General features: G+C 46.2%; 1 protein-coding gene across 1 annotated transcript in view; it reads right to left on the bottom strand.

Moving 5' to 3' along the window:
- Positions 1-1,130: 1,130 nt before the first annotated feature.
- LOC119401392 (neuroendocrine convertase 2) overlaps positions 1,131-22,490 on the bottom strand; it is a 217,959-nt gene continuing 196,599 nt past the window's right edge. Inside the window, exons 7-13 of the mRNA XM_037668148.2 lie at positions 17,672-17,760; positions 16,428-16,603; positions 14,937-15,149; positions 13,936-14,036; positions 11,282-11,515; positions 9,609-9,773; positions 1,131-7,392 (exon numbers count right to left, since the gene is read on the bottom strand). Of these exons, the coding sequence (XP_037524076.1) occupies positions 7,056-7,392; positions 9,609-9,773; positions 11,282-11,515; positions 13,936-14,036; positions 14,937-15,149; positions 16,428-16,603; positions 17,672-17,760 (1,315 nt within the window). The 3' untranslated portion in view covers positions 1,131-7,055. The remainder of the gene's footprint in view (positions 7,393-9,608; positions 9,774-11,281; positions 11,516-13,935; positions 14,037-14,936; positions 15,150-16,427; positions 16,604-17,671; positions 17,761-22,490) is intronic.

Below are 22,490 nucleotides of genomic sequence, written 5' to 3' on the forward strand. Positions count from 1 at the left end.
CGCGGGCACAATAACAACCATTGGACAAATAAAGTTTATTCAACTCAACTCCTCCCGAAAACCACGATGTGATTATGAGAGACGCCGTATTGGAGGGCTCCGGAAATTTCGACTACCTAGTGTTCTTTAACGTGCACCTATAAATCTAAGCACACAGGCCTCCAGCATTCCGCCTCCATCGAAATGCCGCCGCCGCGGCCGAGATTCGATCTCGCGACGTTCGGGTCAGCGGTCGAGCACCATAACCACTAGACCACCGCGGCGGGTATACAACTTGAAAGAAAGGCCAGAGTCTGCCTGGCGTTGTAAGGTATCGTGCTTTTGCCAGTGCCAGTGGTTGACCCGTGTCGCCAGTGGGCCAGTAACCTACACGCCGTTCCTCTTGGCAGTTCTCATTAATATTGCCAGCACGACAACGGCCAGAGCCAGGGTCGACTGACGTTACTACTGACGTCACACGTGGCGTATCTGCCGAGGTCACGTGACCCCTAGCTGTTGAGGCGCACATAGATCCTCCAGTTCAACGCAACGTTGAGCGAACTGCCGGAGAAATTTGAGAAATGCGTAGCTTTGGCATGGCAATACCACGTCACCTGAGTCAGCATACATAATATAATCTTATCGATAACTGTATTTCAGCTACTGCCAGCGTTTTCACACAAACGAGTTCTTCAGAATGTCATTAGAAAATGGTGCACGCTAGAAGTGACCAAGATGCACGTATTAGAAAGGTCTAGCGAGCTTTGTGCGCAAATACGTAAGCTGTTGTACACGAAACTCACTAGGCAACTTGGATTTCTTTTGTAGCTTCTTGCTACGAGCACGAAGCCTGATGACGATAACTGGTCACGTGGTTACTGTTGCGGCTCTCGGAACGCTGCTTTATTTCACAACAGTTGTTTTGACCAGGTATACCACTATGGCGCAAGTGTGTCATTTCTTGGCGCTTTTGAATCAAGTAAGAACGTCGTGTCTCGTATCTTATTTAATTTTCGACGCGTTTCACGTCGTCCTCTTGTATGTTGAAAAAGGAAAAGGTAAACAACGAACGGAGAACAGGTTTCGATATGCGTCAAGCGTGTTCAAAAAGATCGCATTGGCGCATTCTCTCGACGACCGAAGAGTGTTCATTGCAATGGAAAAGAAAATGACTTTATTGTGCGTAATATTGTCGACACATGTTCACAGTGACGCCGTTTTCGGTTTCTTCTGGTCAATTTACAGTTGTCGACTGTACTTTTGCAATTTTTGTGTAAAAAATTTTTTGCGACTTGAAAACTGAAATGAGCTCTTTGATTACCAAATTATAGAACGCCGTCAATGTTCGATCAATTCGCACTTGAGAATCGTTAAATAGTTAAAAAATATACATTTTCCATTTACTCCTCCTCTCCCACAGTTCTTGGTTGAACTGGGTTCTTCGATATGCCCGAGTTTAGATGTGACATTTGAGCTTTAACTCGTACGCTTAGATAAACTTCTCTTATTAAATCCCCTGTCACTGTGGGATCAACGTAACAAGCCACACCACTGTTTTGCATCTGTAGTGGCGTAACTCATATACTATAAATCTCAAGTAAGATCGCTTCTTCAAACACAACAACGGGAGTGGCCGCCCTTAACGGATCGTAGGTATTCACAAGAGCTGAACGAATATTCCTGCCAATTATAGCCACAGAATCAGGGCGAGTATTTTGACTCCCAACATCATCTTTTGTTAAAGCAATGATTTTGAGGACCACACATGTGGAACAGACCTGTCCACCTGATCATAAGCAGCTCTTTTCTTTGCTCTCGATAAATTTTGCCGAATACAAGGGCAGAATCCTCCCCGATCACAGTTAAAAAAAACAGGGGAGGAAGGGGGGGGGGAGGTGTTTGAGGGAATGCTCGTGCCCGAAGAGCTGCTGATTATTCGTCAGTGGTCTTTACATAGTGGTAACCTTTAGCCATGCAGAGCGACCTTTGCACATTGGTCGTGTGCATTGCTTCAAACACGGGCATGGAAAAGCACAAATTTCTCGGCGAGAGCTGAACAATCTTGCAGAAATAATATTGAAGACATATTTTTACGTCATAATCTTAGTAATTATTTCACATTTCCTGCAATTTGTAATTATGTCCATCCACCACTTTACAATCCGCGGAAGCCGAAAGGATCACGAAAAGATTTCTGATTCTACGTTTCACCACTCCTCACTGGCGTTTTCGGTCGGGCATTACCAAAACAAGTGCCCACCTCGCTATTCAGCAGATATCAATGGACACACTTTCCGATTGATCATGCATCGAGTGTGCATCGAAAATTTTGTTTTTGCCCGGACCTCAAGTCAGTTTGCTGTTCGCCGTAGCCTTTATGCGGCTGGTCTTTACTGTTGAAGGAAAAATAAACCTGACTTGACGCAGCACACTCTTTGTAGTCCCCATCTCACGTCAACGTAAACTCATCACTGCTTAAAACATCGAAGATGCAACTCTAAAATTTTGGAGCAGGCAACATAGGTAGCTTCTAATTTCTTTACAAAGCCTCCCTTCAATGCACACCGTTGCAGAGTTTGTACATTGATGTCTTTCCAGCTTTGTATGCTCTTCTTAACGCTGGCATTGAAAAATACTGTCGCGCACAGGACTTGAGAGCATTGTCAGCCTAAAATAGCTACAGTCTTTGCCAAAAGTACACAGGCCACAACACCGTTGAGACAGTCTCACCGCCAGTTCATGCGGTTCGGCTTCACATTTCACAAAGTAGGCTTATCGAGTGCTTTAACCATCTCTCTCCTCACTGCCTACAATATTAGCTGCGTGAACAGGATTATGTGTCCAGAGCCAACGCCGTAGTGTTAGGCGAACTTAGTTCAGTCTAAAACGTTACAGGGCCTTCTGATGTACGTGTCAGCAACACAGCAAATTCAATTTTAGGGGATAGCGCGCGCTTTTACGAAGGTAACCGTTATGAAGATGCCAATTTCATCCGCCAAAGTGAACAGTCGTTTCTTTGATCTAAGTTAATGGATTGTAGTTTTGTTGGTTTTGATGTTTCGGTTATTTTTATTGCGTCTAGATGTACATCCATTGAAGTGAAATTCAGTAGGAACGACAGTTACGTTACACATAAAACGTTCCTGTAAATTTTGCTTCGATCGCTGCTTCCTTTGGACAGAAAGAACAATAACGAAACAGCTTGGCTGTTGTCCTTATTCTAGAACATGGTGCGATCGTCATCTTTAACTTGACGTTGAGCCTCTCGATTAATGGGCACCGTGATAAAAGTGACACTTCGAAACCAACTGTAGACGTGTGATGGCGAACGCAGCAAAATACAGCGTCAATCTGCGCTACCTTGACTGCGTGCAATTATTATCGTGCGAGAATTCACATAAAAGCATCCTGACAAACTACTTAGGTCAAGGTTGTCGTGACACTGATACTTTCGACGAAGACTGTACACTCAATATCGTTTCGTTCTTCGTACCGTTCGCGAGACAAGCAAGAGGCAACGCCTAAAACGACGATTTGACGTTACTTTTTCCCGTGTTTGCAAATGTAGCACGTGTTCTTGTTTCTTGTGGACCGTAAGTGCTCCTACACTGATAGATTTCTTTCTATCTATCAATGTTTAAACACGCTCGAACGTACTTAAGCATTGCGAGAGACAGCGATAACAGAGCGAATTGATTTAAAGAAGGAGCGGGCACAGGAGGACATGTAAGATATGGCGCCATTCCAAGATTGGTCACAAGAATTCAGCATGCCATTCACATCTCATCAAGCGTGCAGCACTGCAAGTTCTACTGCGCTCCCTTAAACAACACAAGAGCTTCCGCCATGTTTCTTTCTTCAATTACTTCATGTTTTGTACAAATAAGGTGGAAGGTCAGTGGAAGATGAGAGCTTGAAGAGATGACGAATCCTTGAACACGGTGTGTAGCTGGAGTCACCGTTTCTACAAGGGGTCTTGTCTTCTTCAAGGCAGCAACCTTGAAGAAGACAAGACTTATCTTGAAGAAGACAAGACCACTTGTCGAAACCAGAGTTCTTTTGAAGAACTGTGGTCGAAACGGTAGCGCCCGCTACACCCCCTGTTTCCGAATTTTTCATCTCATGTTTTGTCGTGTGGCAGCCATAATAAGCGTGTAAAAACATCGTAATTTTTATAAAAGGTGCCGAAAAACGGCGAAGTACGCGCACAGAAATTAGAATAATGGGGTATCGAATGTTGTCGCAAATGTAAAGTTGTCATCAAACACTAGTATCGTAGTAAGTCAGTTTGCGGTCGTACTAGACCTTTCTAACGCCACATTACGTACGCGAAGCATTTACTCCAGGCTGAGTTTCTTTTAGTTAAGGTTCCGTCAAAGAGGTGATGATAACTCTTGGTTTAGCTTAGCTACAGCATATATAATCGACTTTATGAGACTTTAATGCATAATCTGTTCGTAGTTGGCTTCCGTGTCACCTATCAAATTTCCCGCTTATCTATTAGGTGGTCATGAACAGGCTTTACGAAGCAAGAGTCAAATCAGGTTCGTTGCAGAGCCATTCCTACGTTTAAAAGAACGGACAACGACCTACTGAGATGGCAAGCGACATGAATGGAGGATGCAGAGGCCACTGCTCAAGGAAGATCGTAGAAACGAAGTGTCGCGACTCCAGGTCGCAGTATTTGAACTTGAACAAAAGCCTTTAGATGCTGTTATCCTGCGCAATCTAAGTAAGATTGCAATTTGGAAGTGCTGGTTCTAATGAACAACGCTTACTCGCAAGCTCCGTCTCTGCCTTCAGTGAGGTTCATTGGATTTTTGGAGTGCAACGAGGGAAGTAATCGCTACAGCAGTGAGAACTTGCAGTGCTTGACGATTGAAAAGTACAAGCTGCGATTTCACTCGACAGGCTCCGCGGAGGTCCGCTTGTAGCGAAAGGTCCATCGAATGTCTGCCTACAGAGCTCAGTTTTGTTGGCTTCAGTGCGGCGGAAGAGGCGCTGACCTAAGGTGCAGCACCGTAGCTGACAAACAGGGTACAATGCATTAAGTGGCAATTTGCCATCACGAAACGAGCTCTTTCTGCACCGAAGCTGAAAGAGTGATCTGCTATGTATCTGTCATTGTCATATGGCCGTAGCTGCGAGTACACCAGGACTGAAGGGGCTGACGTTTCCGGGTCACGTGGACAAGAACAATAATCGTTGGGGTTTTACGTCACAGAACCACGATATGATCACGAGAGATACCGTAGCGGAGGGCTCCGGAAATTTCGACCACCTGGGGTTCTTTAACGTGCACCTATTATCTAAGCACACGGGCCTCTAGCATTTTGTCTCCGTCGAAATGTGGCCATCGCGGCCATCGCGGCCCCGGAATTCGAACCCACGACCTTCAGGTCAGCACTCGAGCACCATAGCCACTAGACCACCGCGGCGAATGTGGACATGAGAAAATGAAGACTTCTGAAATCGCTGACGAGTTATTTCTTTTGATCTGTTCGTTTTGATCTTCCAAAGAGATTCTTTTACGAAGTCTCTACACAACTGCAAACAAAAATATCGATAAGCGAGCAGCTTGCCAATAGACATGTCTTACAGACACTCTATAGACTACTTAGACAAGTTTTTGTGCTGGGGTCCCTTTGCCGCTTGTGGTTTGAAACGCTCGAAACGACACGCCTGATCTGTCCTGGTTCACTAGACAACGCGGTGAGAGCGAATTGAATTCACGGTACCGGCTACGGCCATGTGTGACAAGTCGCCGTACACTTCGAATCATCCGCGACGATGCGACACTGGAACTCAACGCGTTTGACATTGAGGGTGTACAGGCGCCAAGAAAAGCGAGAAAAGGAATAGATCAGAAGTTGTCGAACGAGGTAATACCACTAAAATCAAAGTTTCAACAATATTACTTGTTTTTGTTAGGACTCTGACGAAGACAAGCTACTTTGTCGAAACATCGGCTCCAGCTATGTCGATTGTTCAACAACTTCTCATCCCCTCAAGCCCTATGCTGTTTGCAAAAGGGAGAGGACGGGACAAAGGCGTCGATGTCGCATCCCCTTAGTTTAGCGTTTCGATTGGCGCCTAAGACCCCGATACAATTAAATACAAACTATAGCTAATGCCTGGTCTTGTTTCGAATACAAGTTGATAGCTGCCTTGACCAGAAACGTAGTAATAATAATAATTGTTGAGGTTTTACGACCCAAAACCAGGATATCATTATGAGGGACGCCGTAGTGGAGGGCTCCGAAAATTCTGACCATTTGGTGCTCTTTAACGTGCACCTAAATCTAAGTACACGGGCCTCCAGCATTTCGCCTCCATCGAAATGCGGCCGTCGCGGCTGGGGTTCGATCCCGCGACCTTCGGATCAATAGTCGAGCGCTATAACCACTAGACCACCGCGGCGGGTGACCAGAAATGTAAGACGCAGACGCTCTATATGCCTGGTGCCCTTTCTCGGCGTTCGGGCACACGGCACTGCGTAACTGAATGAGCATCAAAATAGAAAGATAAAATGTATCCAAACAACGTAATTACAAATGAGGGTTTTAGTGATTGATTACCATCTCTTAACATCTCTGAAAATTTCAGGTATTTGGCAATAAAACGTCCAGGTTCCTGGGCAGGTTGTTAACCTATGCGATTTACGCATAAGGGTAATCTAACTGGCCAAGAGTTTCGGGATTTACTGCTAGATAGCTGGAGATTCGCCGATTATTTTCGCAAACAAGTAGTTCAGATTTATGAATCTGTCCTAATTGATTACCTGACTTTTTTTGGAGATGAGATATTCACTTCTGCAGTGCTCACTCACTTACACGGCGCCCATCGGAATGAACGGTCTCGGCCGCGTCCACCGAGTGCAGCCAACAAAACTAGAGCTCTGTAGACCTCTGAGGTTCCCGGTCGGTTCAACGATACTTTTTTTTTTCTTCCCATTTCCTTGGCGCATCGTGTTACGGTCTCGTCGTCTTCGTCGTCTTGCAGTGTTGCTTCAATCCCGTTAGGCGTCGTCGTCCGGAGTGGTGGCTGGCGTTCGCGGGGGGCGGCGGGAGTTCCTCTCAGGGCCTGGTCCTAGCCTTGAGGGCTGCAGCGCCCCGACGCGTCGATTCGTGGGCCTTCTTGACGATGGCCAGTTTGGAGTTGTGGTCGTGTGCTGGTAGGTCGACGTAGGGCGGGTCCCGGGTGCCGTGTATCATGAGCGTCCACTCCTTTAAGAAGCCCCGGGCCTCGCCCTCGTCCGAAGAGTCCTTGCCGCCGCCTCCGCGGTCCATGTGCGCCTCGAGGGTCCAGCGACCGCGCGGGTTCTCGCCCCAGGTGTGAGTGGTCATGAAGGGCCACTTGGTGAAACCGTCATGGCTGTCGTCGTCGTTTGGTCGACGACTCAGGATCATGGACCTGCGTTGGGCACAAAGTGAGCCATCGTCATCATCATCGTCATCAGCCTGACTGCACCTATTGCACGGCAAAGGCCTCTCCCCTCATTAAAAAAAAAAAACTGCGCGAAAACCACAGGACACACAGGAAGGGAACGCACACAGCGCTGAACTCTGAACAAATTTATTGTGAAAAAACAAATGCATCGCCTATAAATACACATGATAACCATTCGCATAATACTGCGTCACAGGACATAGCACAGATAGGCCACTAACAGCACAACCGATACAGATTACGACAAATGCCTTTGTAGATACTCAATTTCCTTGGGCAATAACGCGATTGACGGGGTGCTGACAAAGTTTTCACCCAACTGCGCAATCTTATACGCTTCAACAACTTCACGTGTTAGGCGATCACTGTGTTTAGTGACAACACTACATTTCTCAAAAAGAGGTGAGCACGAGCAAGACCTACAGTGGATGGCTAACCAACCATCTTGTGCACGTTTTACATTGTTGTCATGCTCTCTCATTCTATCGTTAGCACGAACGACCCGTCTGACCTGAGCTGTTTTTTTTTTTTTTCTAGTCATGTACAACCAACAAGCCCAGCTCTCCGCACTTTTGGCCTCTCCCTTGTTTCAGCCAGTCAACAAAGTCCTGTGCTTGTTGCGACCCCGTCATCCTCGCAAACTTCTTAATCTCATATGCCCACCTAACTTCCTGCCTCCCCCTCGCGCGCTTGTCTTCTCTTAGAATTCAGTCGGTTACCTTTAATGACATGTGGTTCCGAGGATTCAGGGTGCAGCAATAATGTCGACGGTCGGGCCGCTCGGGTCAATTGGTGGGTGATTGAAGACGATAACCAGCAAAGCAAACAACGGACACAGATAAAAGAAGGCGACAGGACAGAATTGTCAGTCCAAGCTCTGTCCTGTCGCCTTCTTTTTCTGTGTCCGTTGTTGTCTTTGCTGGTTTTAATCTTCAATTCAGGGTGTATTCACATCATGGCAAGCATTGGAGACAACCTATACGTCGACAGTTTAGTAATAATATGTGGGATTTTACGTGCAAAAGCCACGATATGATTATGGGGCACGTTGTAGTGGAGGGCTCCGGATGTTTCCACGATCTGGTGTTCTTTAACGTGCGCTGACATCGCCCAGTGCACGAGCCTCTAGAATTCTGCCTCCATCGAAAAGCGACCGTGTGGTGGGGATCGAACTCGCGGCTTGCGGGTCAGCAGCCGTGCAACGTGACTACTGCACCCCCGCGTTGGACAACCGCAGGAAATTAGGCGAAACGAGTGGTGTGTCCTTGGAGACTGCAATCAATCAATCAATCAATCAATCAATCAATCAATCAATCAATCAATCAATCAATCAATCAATCAATCAATCAATCAATCAATCAATCAATCAATCAATCAATATGACTTTTTATTTCGCGACTACAAAATTAGACACATCGAGAAAGCTACAGGAGGAGGTATCGGAGCAAAAGGCTGTATGGCGACCTACTGTCAAGAAGTTATACACTGAGAAAAAAAATTGATTTGACACTTTTTTTAGTCCTGACTTGCCGAGTATATGACTCTCGTTAAAGAGACACATTAACTCTCTTTAATGGTCAATATACTCTCGTCGGAGAATCGTGGAACACAAGAGAGAGTTAACGTGTCTCTTTAAAGAGAGTCGTATACGTCGCAAGTCAGGACTCACCGAAATGAGTAAAAATACTCCTTTTTTCCTTAGAGTGTATTATAAACTATAAGACTAGAGTTCAACATTAGTGCCTTTAGAAAAAGTTCGCAGTTGCTGCTCGATCGACGGAGCCCCCCCCCCTCCCCTCGCGTCCATTCATGCTCCTTACGAAAGACGGGCGAGGCATTACCTCTCTGCTTGAGGACCAATCGACGGCAGGCTTCGCACGCAGGGTGATGTTATCGCATGCACCCTCCGTGCGACTGAGATGGCCGGCTCGTTTCATCTCTACTTCAGCCGCGTTTGTCGCCAGCGCTCGCGCGCTTTTACTCGCGGGTAGAACACAAACTGCATGGGGCGCTGTTGCGATGTTATCAATATCGACTTTATACATACCATGACGGCGACGACGACGTCAAAAACCCGTCGAGAGGGTCCATCTAATTGCTATCGCAGTACAATCAAGTAAGCCAACCAGCGCACGTGCAGCGCTTACACAGAAGACCACGTGGAGGGCCGGAAGTCTTACCGCGTTCCCGACGGGGAGACCATGAAGAGCTTGACGTCACCGCGGCGCGTGGCGTTCAGTGTGATGACGGCCTGGACATGCTCCACGTAGTTCACCTCGGTGTCCGTGCCGGCGCACGAATCCGTGTCCAGGTAGATCTTCAGGCTCTCGTTGGCTCTGAACTCGCTGCGCATTTAAGAAAACAGCGTGTCACGACATGGCTCGGAGTACCAGGCTGCGCGTCTAGACTTCCAGCCTTCAGAAAATTCAAGGAACGCATGGACAGTGTTCCAGTTCTCATCGGTCTAATTAGGTTCAGTGCACGACGAAAACTTCTTCAAACTATCTCCAACTATGCCTGTTCTGAACTTGGCCGATGGGATGTCGAATTACTCATACGGCAAGGCAGGAGCCATTTTCATCGACTAGCACCTAAATTTTCGGCTTCATAAAGAGAGCAGAATAAGGGCATTCGAGGTATTAGACGTGTATGTTGATCATAGTTACACGATGAAACAGACGATGGACAGGGAGCGATGAATGTACGAGCACAAATATGCAAGGTCACACTTAGCTGCACTCGTCCATTTCACATTGTATTGACTGTTGTTTTACAAATGTGACACTTCCTTGACACACTACACGTGGGGACGATCAACATTTCGTTCTTGTTGGGGCGACGATGTAAACAAAAAACTGCGGATACCTCGACATTATCTTTAAATATTTCGTTTCAAGCGTGTCTGCGCAGTACCACACTAAAGTAGACGCGACGAATAGCAGGTGTACAGCTTTGCTAATGTGCACCCCCATACCATGCGTTACTTAAATTGCCTGTCAACTTATGTTTTCTTGGCTGAACTGGTCAGCTGTTGTCCAGCTTAGATAAAACTGTACTGGTCAGCTGTCGTCCAGCTTAGATAAAAGTGCCCACCTCGCCCTATCGTGGTGATTGTCGTCTGCTATGACGTGAACGCAATCGTATATGCACCTTGGTTACACGAAAAATGGGCTCGAAATACTAGGCCGGCTGAGAAAGCAGAGGGTTAGGACAAGCCAACTTCTGGCAGGTCCAAATCTCAGCAGCTCAGAATACACAGCATGCGAATCGGCCGTCCAACGTTTCGTGTGTGGATGCTACCTGCCGAGAGGAAGCCGCTGAATTCATACACGCCATGCAGATAAGGTAATTCACGCCATTTCAAACACACAAGAGGCCGCTACGAAGGCTTTCTAACACTACTTAAGTTCACGAAAAAAAAAACAAACTAAAACAGTGCCTCACATATGAAAGACAGATTTTACATCATAAGTTCAGGGGAAGATAAAAGCTTGAAGAGATGAAAGATTCGTGAACACAGGGTGTAGCTGGAGCCGACGTTTAGACAAGTTCGTTTGCCGAAACGTCGGCCCCAGTGACACCCCGTGTTCACGAATCTTTCATCTCCACAGATATTACGAGGAAGACTCCAAAGATCGAGACATTTACTACCACAATGAATCAACATTTCTGCGACAAGACTATTGCTCGAGACCAAGATATAGCTCGTCACCCATTGTACGCAGAAATAATACGTGCTTTGACTTAACGTCGCGTATTGTAATGCACATGCAGTTGATCTTCCGGATGAAGCGTTGCAGATAAAATGCGGCGGAAATTGGAGGGAATTATCACGGCTCGATGCGCTGCGTACCTGTTCTTGACGTACGATCCGGCCTCGCAGTGAAACCGCGCGGGCACCGTCTTCCAGATCTTGGCCAGTGCCACCATGGCGCCGGCGTCCAGCACTCCGAAGCCGAACAGGTGGTTGAACTCGAGCCCGACGCCGTTCATCTTCCAGTGGAATCGGTTCTTGCTGTCGTACAGCGAGTTGCGTTTAGACGTTAGCACGGTCAGGTGCTGAATGTCCCGCCAGGTGAGCTCGGGACTGCGAAAGGAGGGGAGTAATGCCCATGGTCTTAGCACCGTCGATACGCGACCTACCACGAAAGACCGGTTCAATTGGAATGCGTTAGCATTAGGAGTGTCAAAATGAAAAAAAAAAAGAAAAACTACGAATTTGAATGATGGCTACCACATTTACCAGCGTTATAGTCTAACCTCGTTATAACGAAGTGGCATCGGGACCATGAATTAGTTCGTTATACCCAATATTCGTTTTAACGGTACTATATACGCCGATGACCCCATATTTTCCTCTGATAGTGATTTAGATAACTTACTTAGGGAATTAAATAAAGACGCGGCCAATATTGTACAGTGGTGCCGTAATAATCAGCTCGTAATTAACCAACTTAAGACTACATTCATGCTATTTCACTCCCCACGTAAAACTATACCATTCGTGCCACACCTAACCATAGACGCGCATGTTATTCATCCCTCTGACGCAACCACGTTTCTTGGTGTTACAATTGATTCTCACCTAAAATTTGATAAGCACATTGCCGCTACCTCGTCCAAAATTTCTTTTGGAATTCGAGTTCTGATTAAAACCAGCACATACTTCTCTTTGCACATTCTTCGCTCATTTTACTTCGCCTTCATTCATGGTCACTTGACATACTGTTTTCTTCCCGGGCAAACACCAAGATTGCTCACTTACAGAATAAAGCTATAAGGATTATAACCTTTAGTCACTGGAAAGACACCGCTACGCCTATCTACAGTAATCTCGGCATTCTCCCCATCCATCATTCCATGTCTCAGAAACTAGGCGGGCTCATATATCGCGCGCGTCAGCATGATATTGAATTAAACAGTATTCCATCCCGTTATCTAATAAATGTAAATTTGACCAGATTCTCCTTACAACATAGCTTACTGTTGCCGGTGGTTCACGCAAACGATGGTAAACAGACAGCGTTGTTTTCTGGTATTTACCTTTGGAACATACGTTCATTAAAAGTTGCCACAATATAACATCATTTAAAGCACAAAAAAGAAACATTTATTTTAACATCTTTGCTAACATTTCATGGTACCACCTTTCTCGTTTCCTTAATTCATATTTGTTTTTCTTTCTTTCATTTTCATTTCTCTTTGTCATTTTTTATAGGATTTGCGTTTTTGCTTTCTTTTGAGTTGTGCGGATTGTTCTGCGCTTTGTAACTTAGAATTCGAGTCGATTTGTCTTAATGTGTATTATTGTATTGGTTTCTGTACTATTGTTGCATTTCATGCTTTTGAATTATTTTTCCTGTTCTTTTTCTTTTGTTTTCTTTTTTCTGTTTTTTGCTCTTGTTTTTTTTTTATTTCGTGTTTCCAATATGCTTTTCTTTTGCTCGCCACTTGCCTGCCCTGTATTCAATCAATACAATATAGCTAGGAGGTCCTCCTGACAGTGTTTACTTCGGGACCTCCTTCTGTAATACTTATGAACCATGCCACTTGTATTTTCATGATGTTTCAATAAATTTCAACTTAAACTTCAACTTCAACAACGGTAGAGGTAATAACCGGCGCTCAAAATTGGTAATCTGGCTCGCGAAAAAATCTGAGATAGACAAATTCATTATTCTATAGTCGGAAACAGCTTTAGAAGTCAGCGGCGTTTCCTCCTCAAAGGCGGATGAACACAAACCTGCACCAATGGGCGCGCACTCGGGACTGACTTCATGAGCGGGACGGCCGGTGGCTCCGCCTTCGGAGAACATCGGCGCGTGCATGAGCGGGACTATTTCATTAGTCGCGGAGGCGATCGGCTGCCGCGCTTCGGTCATCTCGGCGGGCCCTCTCCTGCTTTCTAAAGTTGTATCCGACTATAGGCTTCAATAAAAAGAAAGTAACACCCATCTTCTCATGGAATTTTACACTAATACGTCTTAGGTGGCGCAACCAGTCAAGTGCGTTTTATTTTTTGTGCTGAATGACCAAAATTTCCGCAAAACTTTTAACAACAGTTGTAACCAAAATTTCAGTGTCTCAAATCAATCACCTTTTAACGTCCATTGCGAATTCTCTTTCAATATTTATTTCGCTTTTTATATTGCCTTTAAGAGATTTTAGCCTCGCGTGAACCATATATTTCTTCGTTACAGCCGACTTCGCAGAGGCTCTCGTGATAACCCCCCCCCCCCCCGCGAAAATTTCCAATCTTGCATGTGTATATACACGCGCACACATACAAACACACGCACGAACATACACAGAGATTGATGGCCATCCCCTCCCCCCAAAAACAACAACAACAAAAGCAAATGAAACTACTCTGGCTACGCTCCTGGTATGAGAGCAAACACAGTAGGCGTGGACACCAACGCTCACCATTTACAAGTACGCGAAGATATCCTCTCGCTGTAGACGTGCAAAAAAAAAAAAAAAAATCGAAGTTCCCGGATGTCTTACTTCGCTTCCAGTGCGAGGGCGAAAACTCCGGCGGCTTCGGGTGCGGCCGCCGACGTCCCCGAATGCGTCTTGGTGCATTTACCGTACAGGTCAGTCGTGGCCTGCGAAGAATAACAGTGCTCGATACTTCAAAGGGATTCATCTTTTCATTGATTCGATATCTGTATTTAGTGCAGTAAACTGTTCAGATTAGGATTGGACACGACAGTTGACAAATCGGTGGACATCAAGGCTGCGAGGTGAAAGCGTAAGTGAAAGTAAAAGAAAGCGACAGCTCCGTGCGTGCAGTGTTTAAAGTAAGTTCTCGCAGGGTGCCTTATGCATTCGCCTAAGGGCACTCGAAGGCGAAATCCATCTTTTTCTTCTCACTCGATTGTATAGACATCCCCCCTGCCACCTAAAGCTTTCTGCACCTAGCGTGATATTGCATTGCCTCCGGGATTGGAGACATAGCTTTATGCACCTCACGTGCCTCTGTGATAGGCCCACCTATGACCAAACGACGATGTCATGTGATGACGGCGTCGTTTCAACGTGACAGAGATGCTACTGTGACGGCATGACGACGTCACAACTCTGACCGCCGACGGCCACTCTTCGTGTTTGATGAGGCATCTAGGCTTTCGCCCTAAAATAACATTAGCGCCCAAGGCTAGGAAAAAGGAGGGCTTGATCTTCCTGACCGAGGCCCCTACCTCGGTGGAGCATCTTAACCCGACAAGTAACAGAACACTTATTTTAAACACACTTCAAATTAGTACGAAAGGGGCGTTTCTTTTGCGCGAACATTTATAACGTGCGAACATTGTTTATGACGTATGAGCATGGTTGTTGTAAATGGACATGTGAATCTCCCTTCACGTGTTAATTTTGCATTGTTTTATGATTATCGATAACATCACGATGCAAATGATTAGAGTAGCCGGAGTCACACCTATAGGCACCAACCTCTCTTAAACGCATTTAATAATAATAATAAAAAAGAAAGGGGAGTCGCGTACCACTCCCGTGTGCGGGTCCTTGGCGCCGTTGCTGAAGGTCGAGGCCAGCGTGGACGAGCAGGACTCGTCGTAGTGCGCGTTCTCTCCGTCGTTGATGGCCGAGTTGATGGACACGGTCCACATGGAGGCCGCGTAGCCGTCGCAATTACAGTCGTCGTCCTCCCCGCCGTCTCCCGAAGCCCACACGTAGATGTTGCCCAGGCCGCGACGACCCTGCGCGTATAACGACGCGTATAAACAACAACGATTTCGTCAGGCTGTGGCCTGCGAAGGTGGTTGTCCGAAGCCTTTCGTGTGTCATATGTGCTTCCGAGATTCCCAACCACGCAAAACACAGTGCTGCACTGAGAGTAAGTTACGTATCAAACTTTTAAGGCTGTCATCTGCTATCGCTATGAATGAAAGAAGCGGAATGAATCGGAGGGCCCGTTCCTTCTTGGGTATAACCATGTGAAGCCAACAGATAACGATGGGAATATGTTTTAATCATAAAAAAAGAAAAGAAAATGCTAGAGGAGAGACATATGTGCAAAGTGAGAGCTCGGATGCCAGGGCCGCGATTCGCCGAGGAGAATGCCATAGGTGGCTTCATGAACACGCTTCGTACCTGTACCTTGCGACTCGCGAGCAAAGTTGCTCACGTACACATGACATGATAAGCAAAGGGTACTGGTTGAGAGAGTTTTAATGAGTTCTATTGTATTCACAAAAAAGAAAAAAAGAACCCTTCTCATTCTCCGTCCCTCTTCAACCCGCTTCTTCGCCTACGTACCCTAAAATAGGCGTGGAGGATTCTTTAACATGCATATCGGCAAGTCAGGTAATGCATAGCAGTATAAAGCGACCTGTAGTGAAGAACGGCTAGTGTTCCTTGAGAATCGTGCTCGTATTCTTGGACATTCGCATCGTTTTCTAAGTTATAGATGCATGGCTTGAACTGACGTCCCTGAAACCGCCATATTGGAGTACCAAAATGGTGGGGCACAAAGTTCATGATGTTATGCTAATGCTATTAGTACAACGCATGCAGGCTCTTTAGTTATTTATGCGCAGAGGCCGAGAATGTTGCAGTGGTCCTCGGTATCACATTGAAGCAGGTTAACCACCGAGTGATGACGCTACCTTGACTTCGCCAGAGCCGCCATGTTGGAGCACCGGTGTGTTTAGAACCTGCGTCCATGGCGTCACGTGCAGGCTCTAAACGTAACTTCGTGCTACGCGATCGAGCGTGCAGGTTAGAAAGAACATATTTGGCGCTAGTGGGCGAAGACGCAAGGGAGACGACACACAGGTGCATTGTGTCGTCACCGTCTAGTTTGTGTCTTCGCCCGCTGGCTCCAAATATGTTTTCCAAGTCAGTATACCAACACACGCCCAACATACGGCGATGCTGACGTGTAAATTACCTCCATATGGAATGTAAAGACGCATTACTCCAATACACTACCTATTCCATGAAGCATGCGCCAACTAGACCAACAACAAGTTTACCTCGTTTACTCCTCGGACGATGGCCCGCATGGTGGCGTTGCGGGGTCCGTCGACAGTCTTGCCATCGTCGGTGGGTCCCCAGGAAGCGCTGTAGATGTCGATCAGGTTGGGCTCGTGGCCCATCGAGTTGGCCTCGATCAGGTCCGTCATGTATGGCTGGTCTAACATGCGGATGCCTGCGTGCGAGAGCACAGCCACGTCGATTCAATCGACACTTCTAGAAGAAGTCATTCAAACGACATTACGTGCAAAAGAATTCACTGATGGTCTAGATTACATGTCTTGATGTATACTAAGTGTGTGCAGCGCAAAGAAACGAAGACAAGGGGAGGACACAGTCTGTGTCTTTCCTTTGTCCTCGTTTCTTTGCACTGCACATACATGGTGTATACCAAAACATTACGTCAACTTAGAATGCCAAAAAGCTGAGCTAGTTGGTAGAGATCCACGATAAAAGATGGTAGGCGTGCAAACACAGGGCACAAGAGAGAAGTCGGGACAATACAAACGCCAACAACAACCGACTTCTTACGCTCGGTTTGAGTCAGTGTCCTGCTCACGGTCTCAGTTAACGTTACCTCAAAAACACTCACATGGAGAGTCATGCAGCTTTTAATGTGCTCACCAATTTAGCCCGACTCCTTGTATACAGCCTTCGTGTTGGTCCATATTGCGCCCGTGGTCCCTACCGCTACGGAAACGTGGCATGTCCTGTTTCTCTGCCCCAAAGCCATGACATCTCCCCACTACCCCAACAGTACGCACTGGCAGGCATGGCCAGTGCGTAGGATCAAAGCAGATCATGTGAACCTATTCGCTCTGGTCAGCAACTTCGTCTGACCACGAGTAAACTAACTTATCTCTCTCTAAAGCTGATTGGCTGTAGCCGAGAACGCGCGTAACGACGTCAGAAAAGTAAAAAGAGACAAACTAAACCTATCAAACAAACAGCTGACTGGTTGGTCTAATGATAGCCCGAATTAAAGAAGTCTCGAAAGGCAATCAGAAAGTTGTGTAAAAGCGAAAGCTCGACTGAAGACTCGACGTTTCGGAATAAGTCGCTTCTTGACTGCACGGCAAACCCTAAAAATGACTTTTCGCGGAATAAAAAAATTCAGCTCGTTTATCGGAAACACCAAATGTTAGGTCGGGTGCGTTGACCACTGTATACTACATTTGCCTTTGGCATGCCCGCTAATGTGAGTACGAAAAAAAAAAAAAACAACACACACGCACAAGCTTACCTGCCACTTTGGAATCGTAAGCGACACCGACGCCGCACACACCGTTGTCTCTCTTGGCAGAGACTTCGCCGGCACACCGTGTTCCATGACTATGCAAAAGGGAAGAGAGAGAGAATAAAGAAAGAGAAGAAGGGTTGATGTTGCGGTCAGAAAACTTGAGCAAGCATGCAACGCTGTCAATTTACACAGATGTTTAAATGTATTCGCTTTCTTAATCAATTAAGAAGACCGCGAAAAATGATAGCATTGACTACTACAAGATTCAACAAGGTGACCACTAAGAATACATCGGGATAACAAGGTGACCCTGATGTAATCCTAATCTTGAAACAAGAAGCTTACACTAGATCACAAGGAGACCCTGATGTATTCCTGATCCTGATACAAGAAGACTAAACAAGGGTCACCTGTCGACCCTGATGTAATCCTGATCCCGAAACAATATTACATCAGGATCACTATAGGTAATCCTGATGTAATTCTCATGTTTAGCGTTTCTCAATAGTTTTATTCGCATATTTTCTGTATAAGACATTGAACTACCTATTTTGTTCCCTCTCTAATAATCACGTTGCCTCTACAATTATTTTTATGTAATCTGCTAATGTGTTCATGAAATGATGTGTATAAATTAGGCCATTTTATCATTTATGATAGTACCTATCCATTATGCAAACCATTTATTATTGTTATGCCCCCTTAACCTATGCCTCTCACGGGAATTGTAGATACTTCTTAAATAAATAAATAAATAAATAAATAAATAAATAAATAAATAAATAAATAAATAAATAAATAAATAAAGTGCAATATCACTGTGCGCGACAAGCGCGGTCACAGCAATCCTGCTTCGAACGCTCTCTGATTGTCACAGATTGAGTTGACATTTCGAGCTATTTCAATTCTAAATCAAGCTGTGCAAACGTAAGACCTGATATCAGTAAGTGCTACAGGCACAAAAGAAGTATAGCGATGACGTGACGTCCGTGAATAACGAAGCGCGGCATCAATTGTTGTCGTCTACGATCATCGCCATGCGCCCCACCATATACCAGTTTCCAAGCCATGAAATGGGGCGCAGCTTACGCGCGAGCTGCAGCTATTTGCAAAATAAAGAAAAAAGCATGCTACTGTAATCTAGTTTTGACAATGCGCGATTTTTACAGAAACCGTATTGGTCTTAATCATAAACTTGAAGCCGAGCACTTCCACTCACACCGATGAGCGCAGCGTTTTCTAAGAAATCGCTTAAATCAACTTATCTACAGTACCTTAGGCTCTTCTCTCGTGTATTCGTTTCACTTTCGCTTTTATGTAGACTCTAGCCCCCCCCCCCCCCCCCCCCAAAAAAAAAAAATATATCAAAAGATCGAACCCATGACCTTCGAGTCAGCAGCCGAGCACCGTAACCACTGCACTATACCGCGGCCGCGAGAGATAGGGTAAAGTCTGCGGGTAGAACCGACGCAGTCATCGACTGCAGACCACGCCCATTAGCCAGATCTGGTTTAGGGCAATACTAGTGAAGAAAAGTTGTTGCCCCCACCTCAAACGCTAGAGTGCAAAAAAAAAAAAGAGACAGGATTGTAGGCTTCTCAATTTGTTCTAATCGTAGGAGGCTGTGTCGTCCATCTTTTTATATTAAAGCTGTCGAGAGGAAAAAACAACCTTGATTGACGATTCCCTCCGAGGCAGCAGGGAAGTAATCAGAAATATCTCTGAATTTTCTCTGGAAAGAAATATATTCGTCGTCAGTTTGCAATAGGGTCGCACCGTGAAGCAATCGAGCGACGCAGTATTCGCTGCCGATATAAACGGCTTGAACATACACGATACGACACGCCTGGGACCCGACGCGCCGCTCAGGGAGTCAGCGGATCGGTCTCAGCGGCAGTGCGCCTTGCTACGATCGAAACGACGGCGCGTTTGTACAGTCACGGACATCCTGAACTGAAACAAAATTGCGGCAGACGACATATACTGGTGGCGCGGCCCAACGGCGAGAACGGAGGGCTGCAACGAGATAAAATATGCGTTCGAGAGCGGCTGATTCGCACGGCATGCGCGTGATCAAAGATTACAGCTTGATCACGTCACTTTATGACGTCATCAATCACGTCATGCGAGTGACGTTAGTGACGTCACTTACATGAAAGTAATGTAAGAAAGTCACGTCACTTGATTACGTCACAGATCTCTAAAACTTGAGCCACCACCAGGACAGCCACTATCACGTCACATAACATGACGTCACATCACGATTTCATCTCACGAAATCATCACACGCTCAAAGATGGGCCGATCCCGGAGGCGGTGAAAAAGCCAGGTGAGATGCAAAGTTTTGTAATGCCTCCGATCCTAGAGGCAGTGCAAAACCGCGTTAGGTGCAGAATGCCTTCGTGGAGTGGGAGGCAATCAATATCTCAACTGAGAAGAAAAAGAAGAAGAGCGCTTTCGCCTTCAAGCCGTCTTGGGGGAATTCATAAGGGACTCTGTTAGATTTTTTTTTTTTCAGCTTAGCCCAATAATAGTAACTGCTGGAGCTTTACGTGCAAGAACTACCATATGATTATGAGGCGCGCCGTTGTGGGGAATCCGGATTAAATTTCGACCACCTGGCCTGGGGTTCCTTAGCGTGCACTTAAATCTAAGCACGCAGGTGTTCTGTGCATTTCACCCCCATTGAAATGCAGCCGCCGTGGCCTGGAGTCGAACTCGAGCCCTTAGAGCTTAGCAATGCGACATCCTACGTGCTAGGGTACCACGGCGGGTCTTTTCAGCTTAAGCTGTCCGTGACTCTGCGTTGTACGTATATGTACCGGCCTGTAGCGGCCGAGTCGACACCGTTAACTCCTACCGAGTTCGCGTACGGCGTCGCGCACTGCGGCGCCAGCATGCGAGCGCAGAGAGGCAACGACTGCGACGCTGTTAGCCCAGTTGCTCGCTCGGCTCGGAACGCGAAACACGAGGCAGCCGAGAACGAAAGAAAGAAAAAAGAAAGAGAAAGAAGAGAAACAGTGCACACAACACGCGCACACAAATAGAAAAAAAAATATGAGAAAGAAGGTTTTCCGCCGGCTGCCGTGGACCATTAGGAACCTGGCTTCCGTGTTCGAACGGGCAGGCACCGTTCGTGCGAGGAATGACTAGCCGGCTCTCCCCAGCGCGGGTGAAAATACAAGAAAAGCCGCGCAGTAACGATGCGTGTGAGCAAAGAAAGAGATATACACAAAGACGGCAGAAAACAAAGAATAAAGAAAGGAAAGCGTACGAAAAGCAAAAAGACTGAGAGAAGCAAATAAAGGATTCAGTAAAGAAAAGTAGTTCGCGTATTAAAAAAAAAACAAACAAAAAATTTCAGCCAGTTCTACGCCGTGAAAACTGCCGGACAGCAAAGCTGTAAGCACGCGAGTGTATATGACTGGCCAGCGAGATCACGTGGTGTCATAAATGCGCCGTAAATAATCGCTAACACCATCATCACCATTTCGAGCGTCATCATTTCGTTTTGTTTGTTTCTTTATTCACTCCCCCCTCTGGTCACGTGACCTGCGTAACGCCTACTATGCTACTACTACTACTACTACTACTACTACTACTACTACTACTACTACTACTACTACTACTACTACTACTACTACTACTACTACTACTACTACGACGACGACGGCACAGGGTAGACTGACACAGCTTCGCCTAAAAAAAGTCAAAACGAAAGAACTAACAAACAAAACGAATGAATAGGAATGAAAATGAAGCTGTGTATGTGAACGCAGGAGGGCAGAACGAAATGCTAGACGGATCCACAGGGGCTGATAGAAAAAAGAGAGAGAGAAAGAAAGCTGCTGCCCGAGCAGCAACGAAACCAGAGCGAAGGTGAGGCGGCATGTAAAGAAGAACGTGCAAGAATTGAACACGACGGGGAATAAAAGAATAAGCGCACAGGTAATGCAGATGTAAAGGTATAAAGACACGCGAGCGAAGCAAACGCGCATTGTCTCCCACGAGGAAGACAAGCGATGCGCACAACGACCGACGCAGTCTGAGCCGCTGCATGTGCGGCCGATCAAACTTTCCTGCTTCGTGAGCAAACAAAGGTAGAAAGCGGGTTAATGCACATCGGGGCGGAGAAAGAAAGAAAGAAAGAAAGAAAGAAAGAAAGAAAGAAAGAAAGAAAGAAAGAAAGAAAGAAAGAAAGAAAGAAAGAAAGAAAGAAAGAAAGAAAGAAAGAAAGGAAATGGTCCGACTTGCACGGCGCACGGGGGTGGCAGTCATGGATGAAAGCAAAGGAAGGGCTGTACAGTGAATATCTCTGGGAATGCGTGCACGCCGGTACATTATAAACAGGCTGCCGGCTACGCTGCACGCTTCTGCGCTGCCGTCTCACTCAAAGCGGCGCGCATGTGGCGTTTCCTATAGATTCAATGGTCCTATTCACGAATGCCGCGGTCGCCTCCCCTAAGGACATTTCGTGCTGGGGCCGCGGCTATGAGGGGTTACAACTAGCAGATAATGTAGCTTTTCTAGGTCAGTTATATGCAGCGCGACTGAGGCGAAGAGACAGACACATACGAGCGCTGAAGCACTCATGTGTGCCTATGGGCCTCATGCCTTGGTCGCATATGACCTTTTTGCACTAATTCCGGGGATATATGGTAGCAACTCATCAGATAACGTTGGTGACATTTACAGATGATAAAGCAGCCCTACAAAGTAATGATATGTGGAACAGGCATAAGCATGGTAATCACCAAAGTGTAGCATCTGATATCGCCTGTCTTATTCACAAGGCTAAGATTGCTGGACATTACATTAAGTT

This window comes from Rhipicephalus sanguineus, chromosome 8 (assembly GCF_013339695.2).
Source record: "Rhipicephalus sanguineus isolate Rsan-2018 chromosome 8, BIME_Rsan_1.4, whole genome shotgun sequence".
Classification (NCBI taxonomy): Eukaryota; Metazoa; Arthropoda; class Arachnida; order Ixodida; family Ixodidae; genus Rhipicephalus; species Rhipicephalus sanguineus.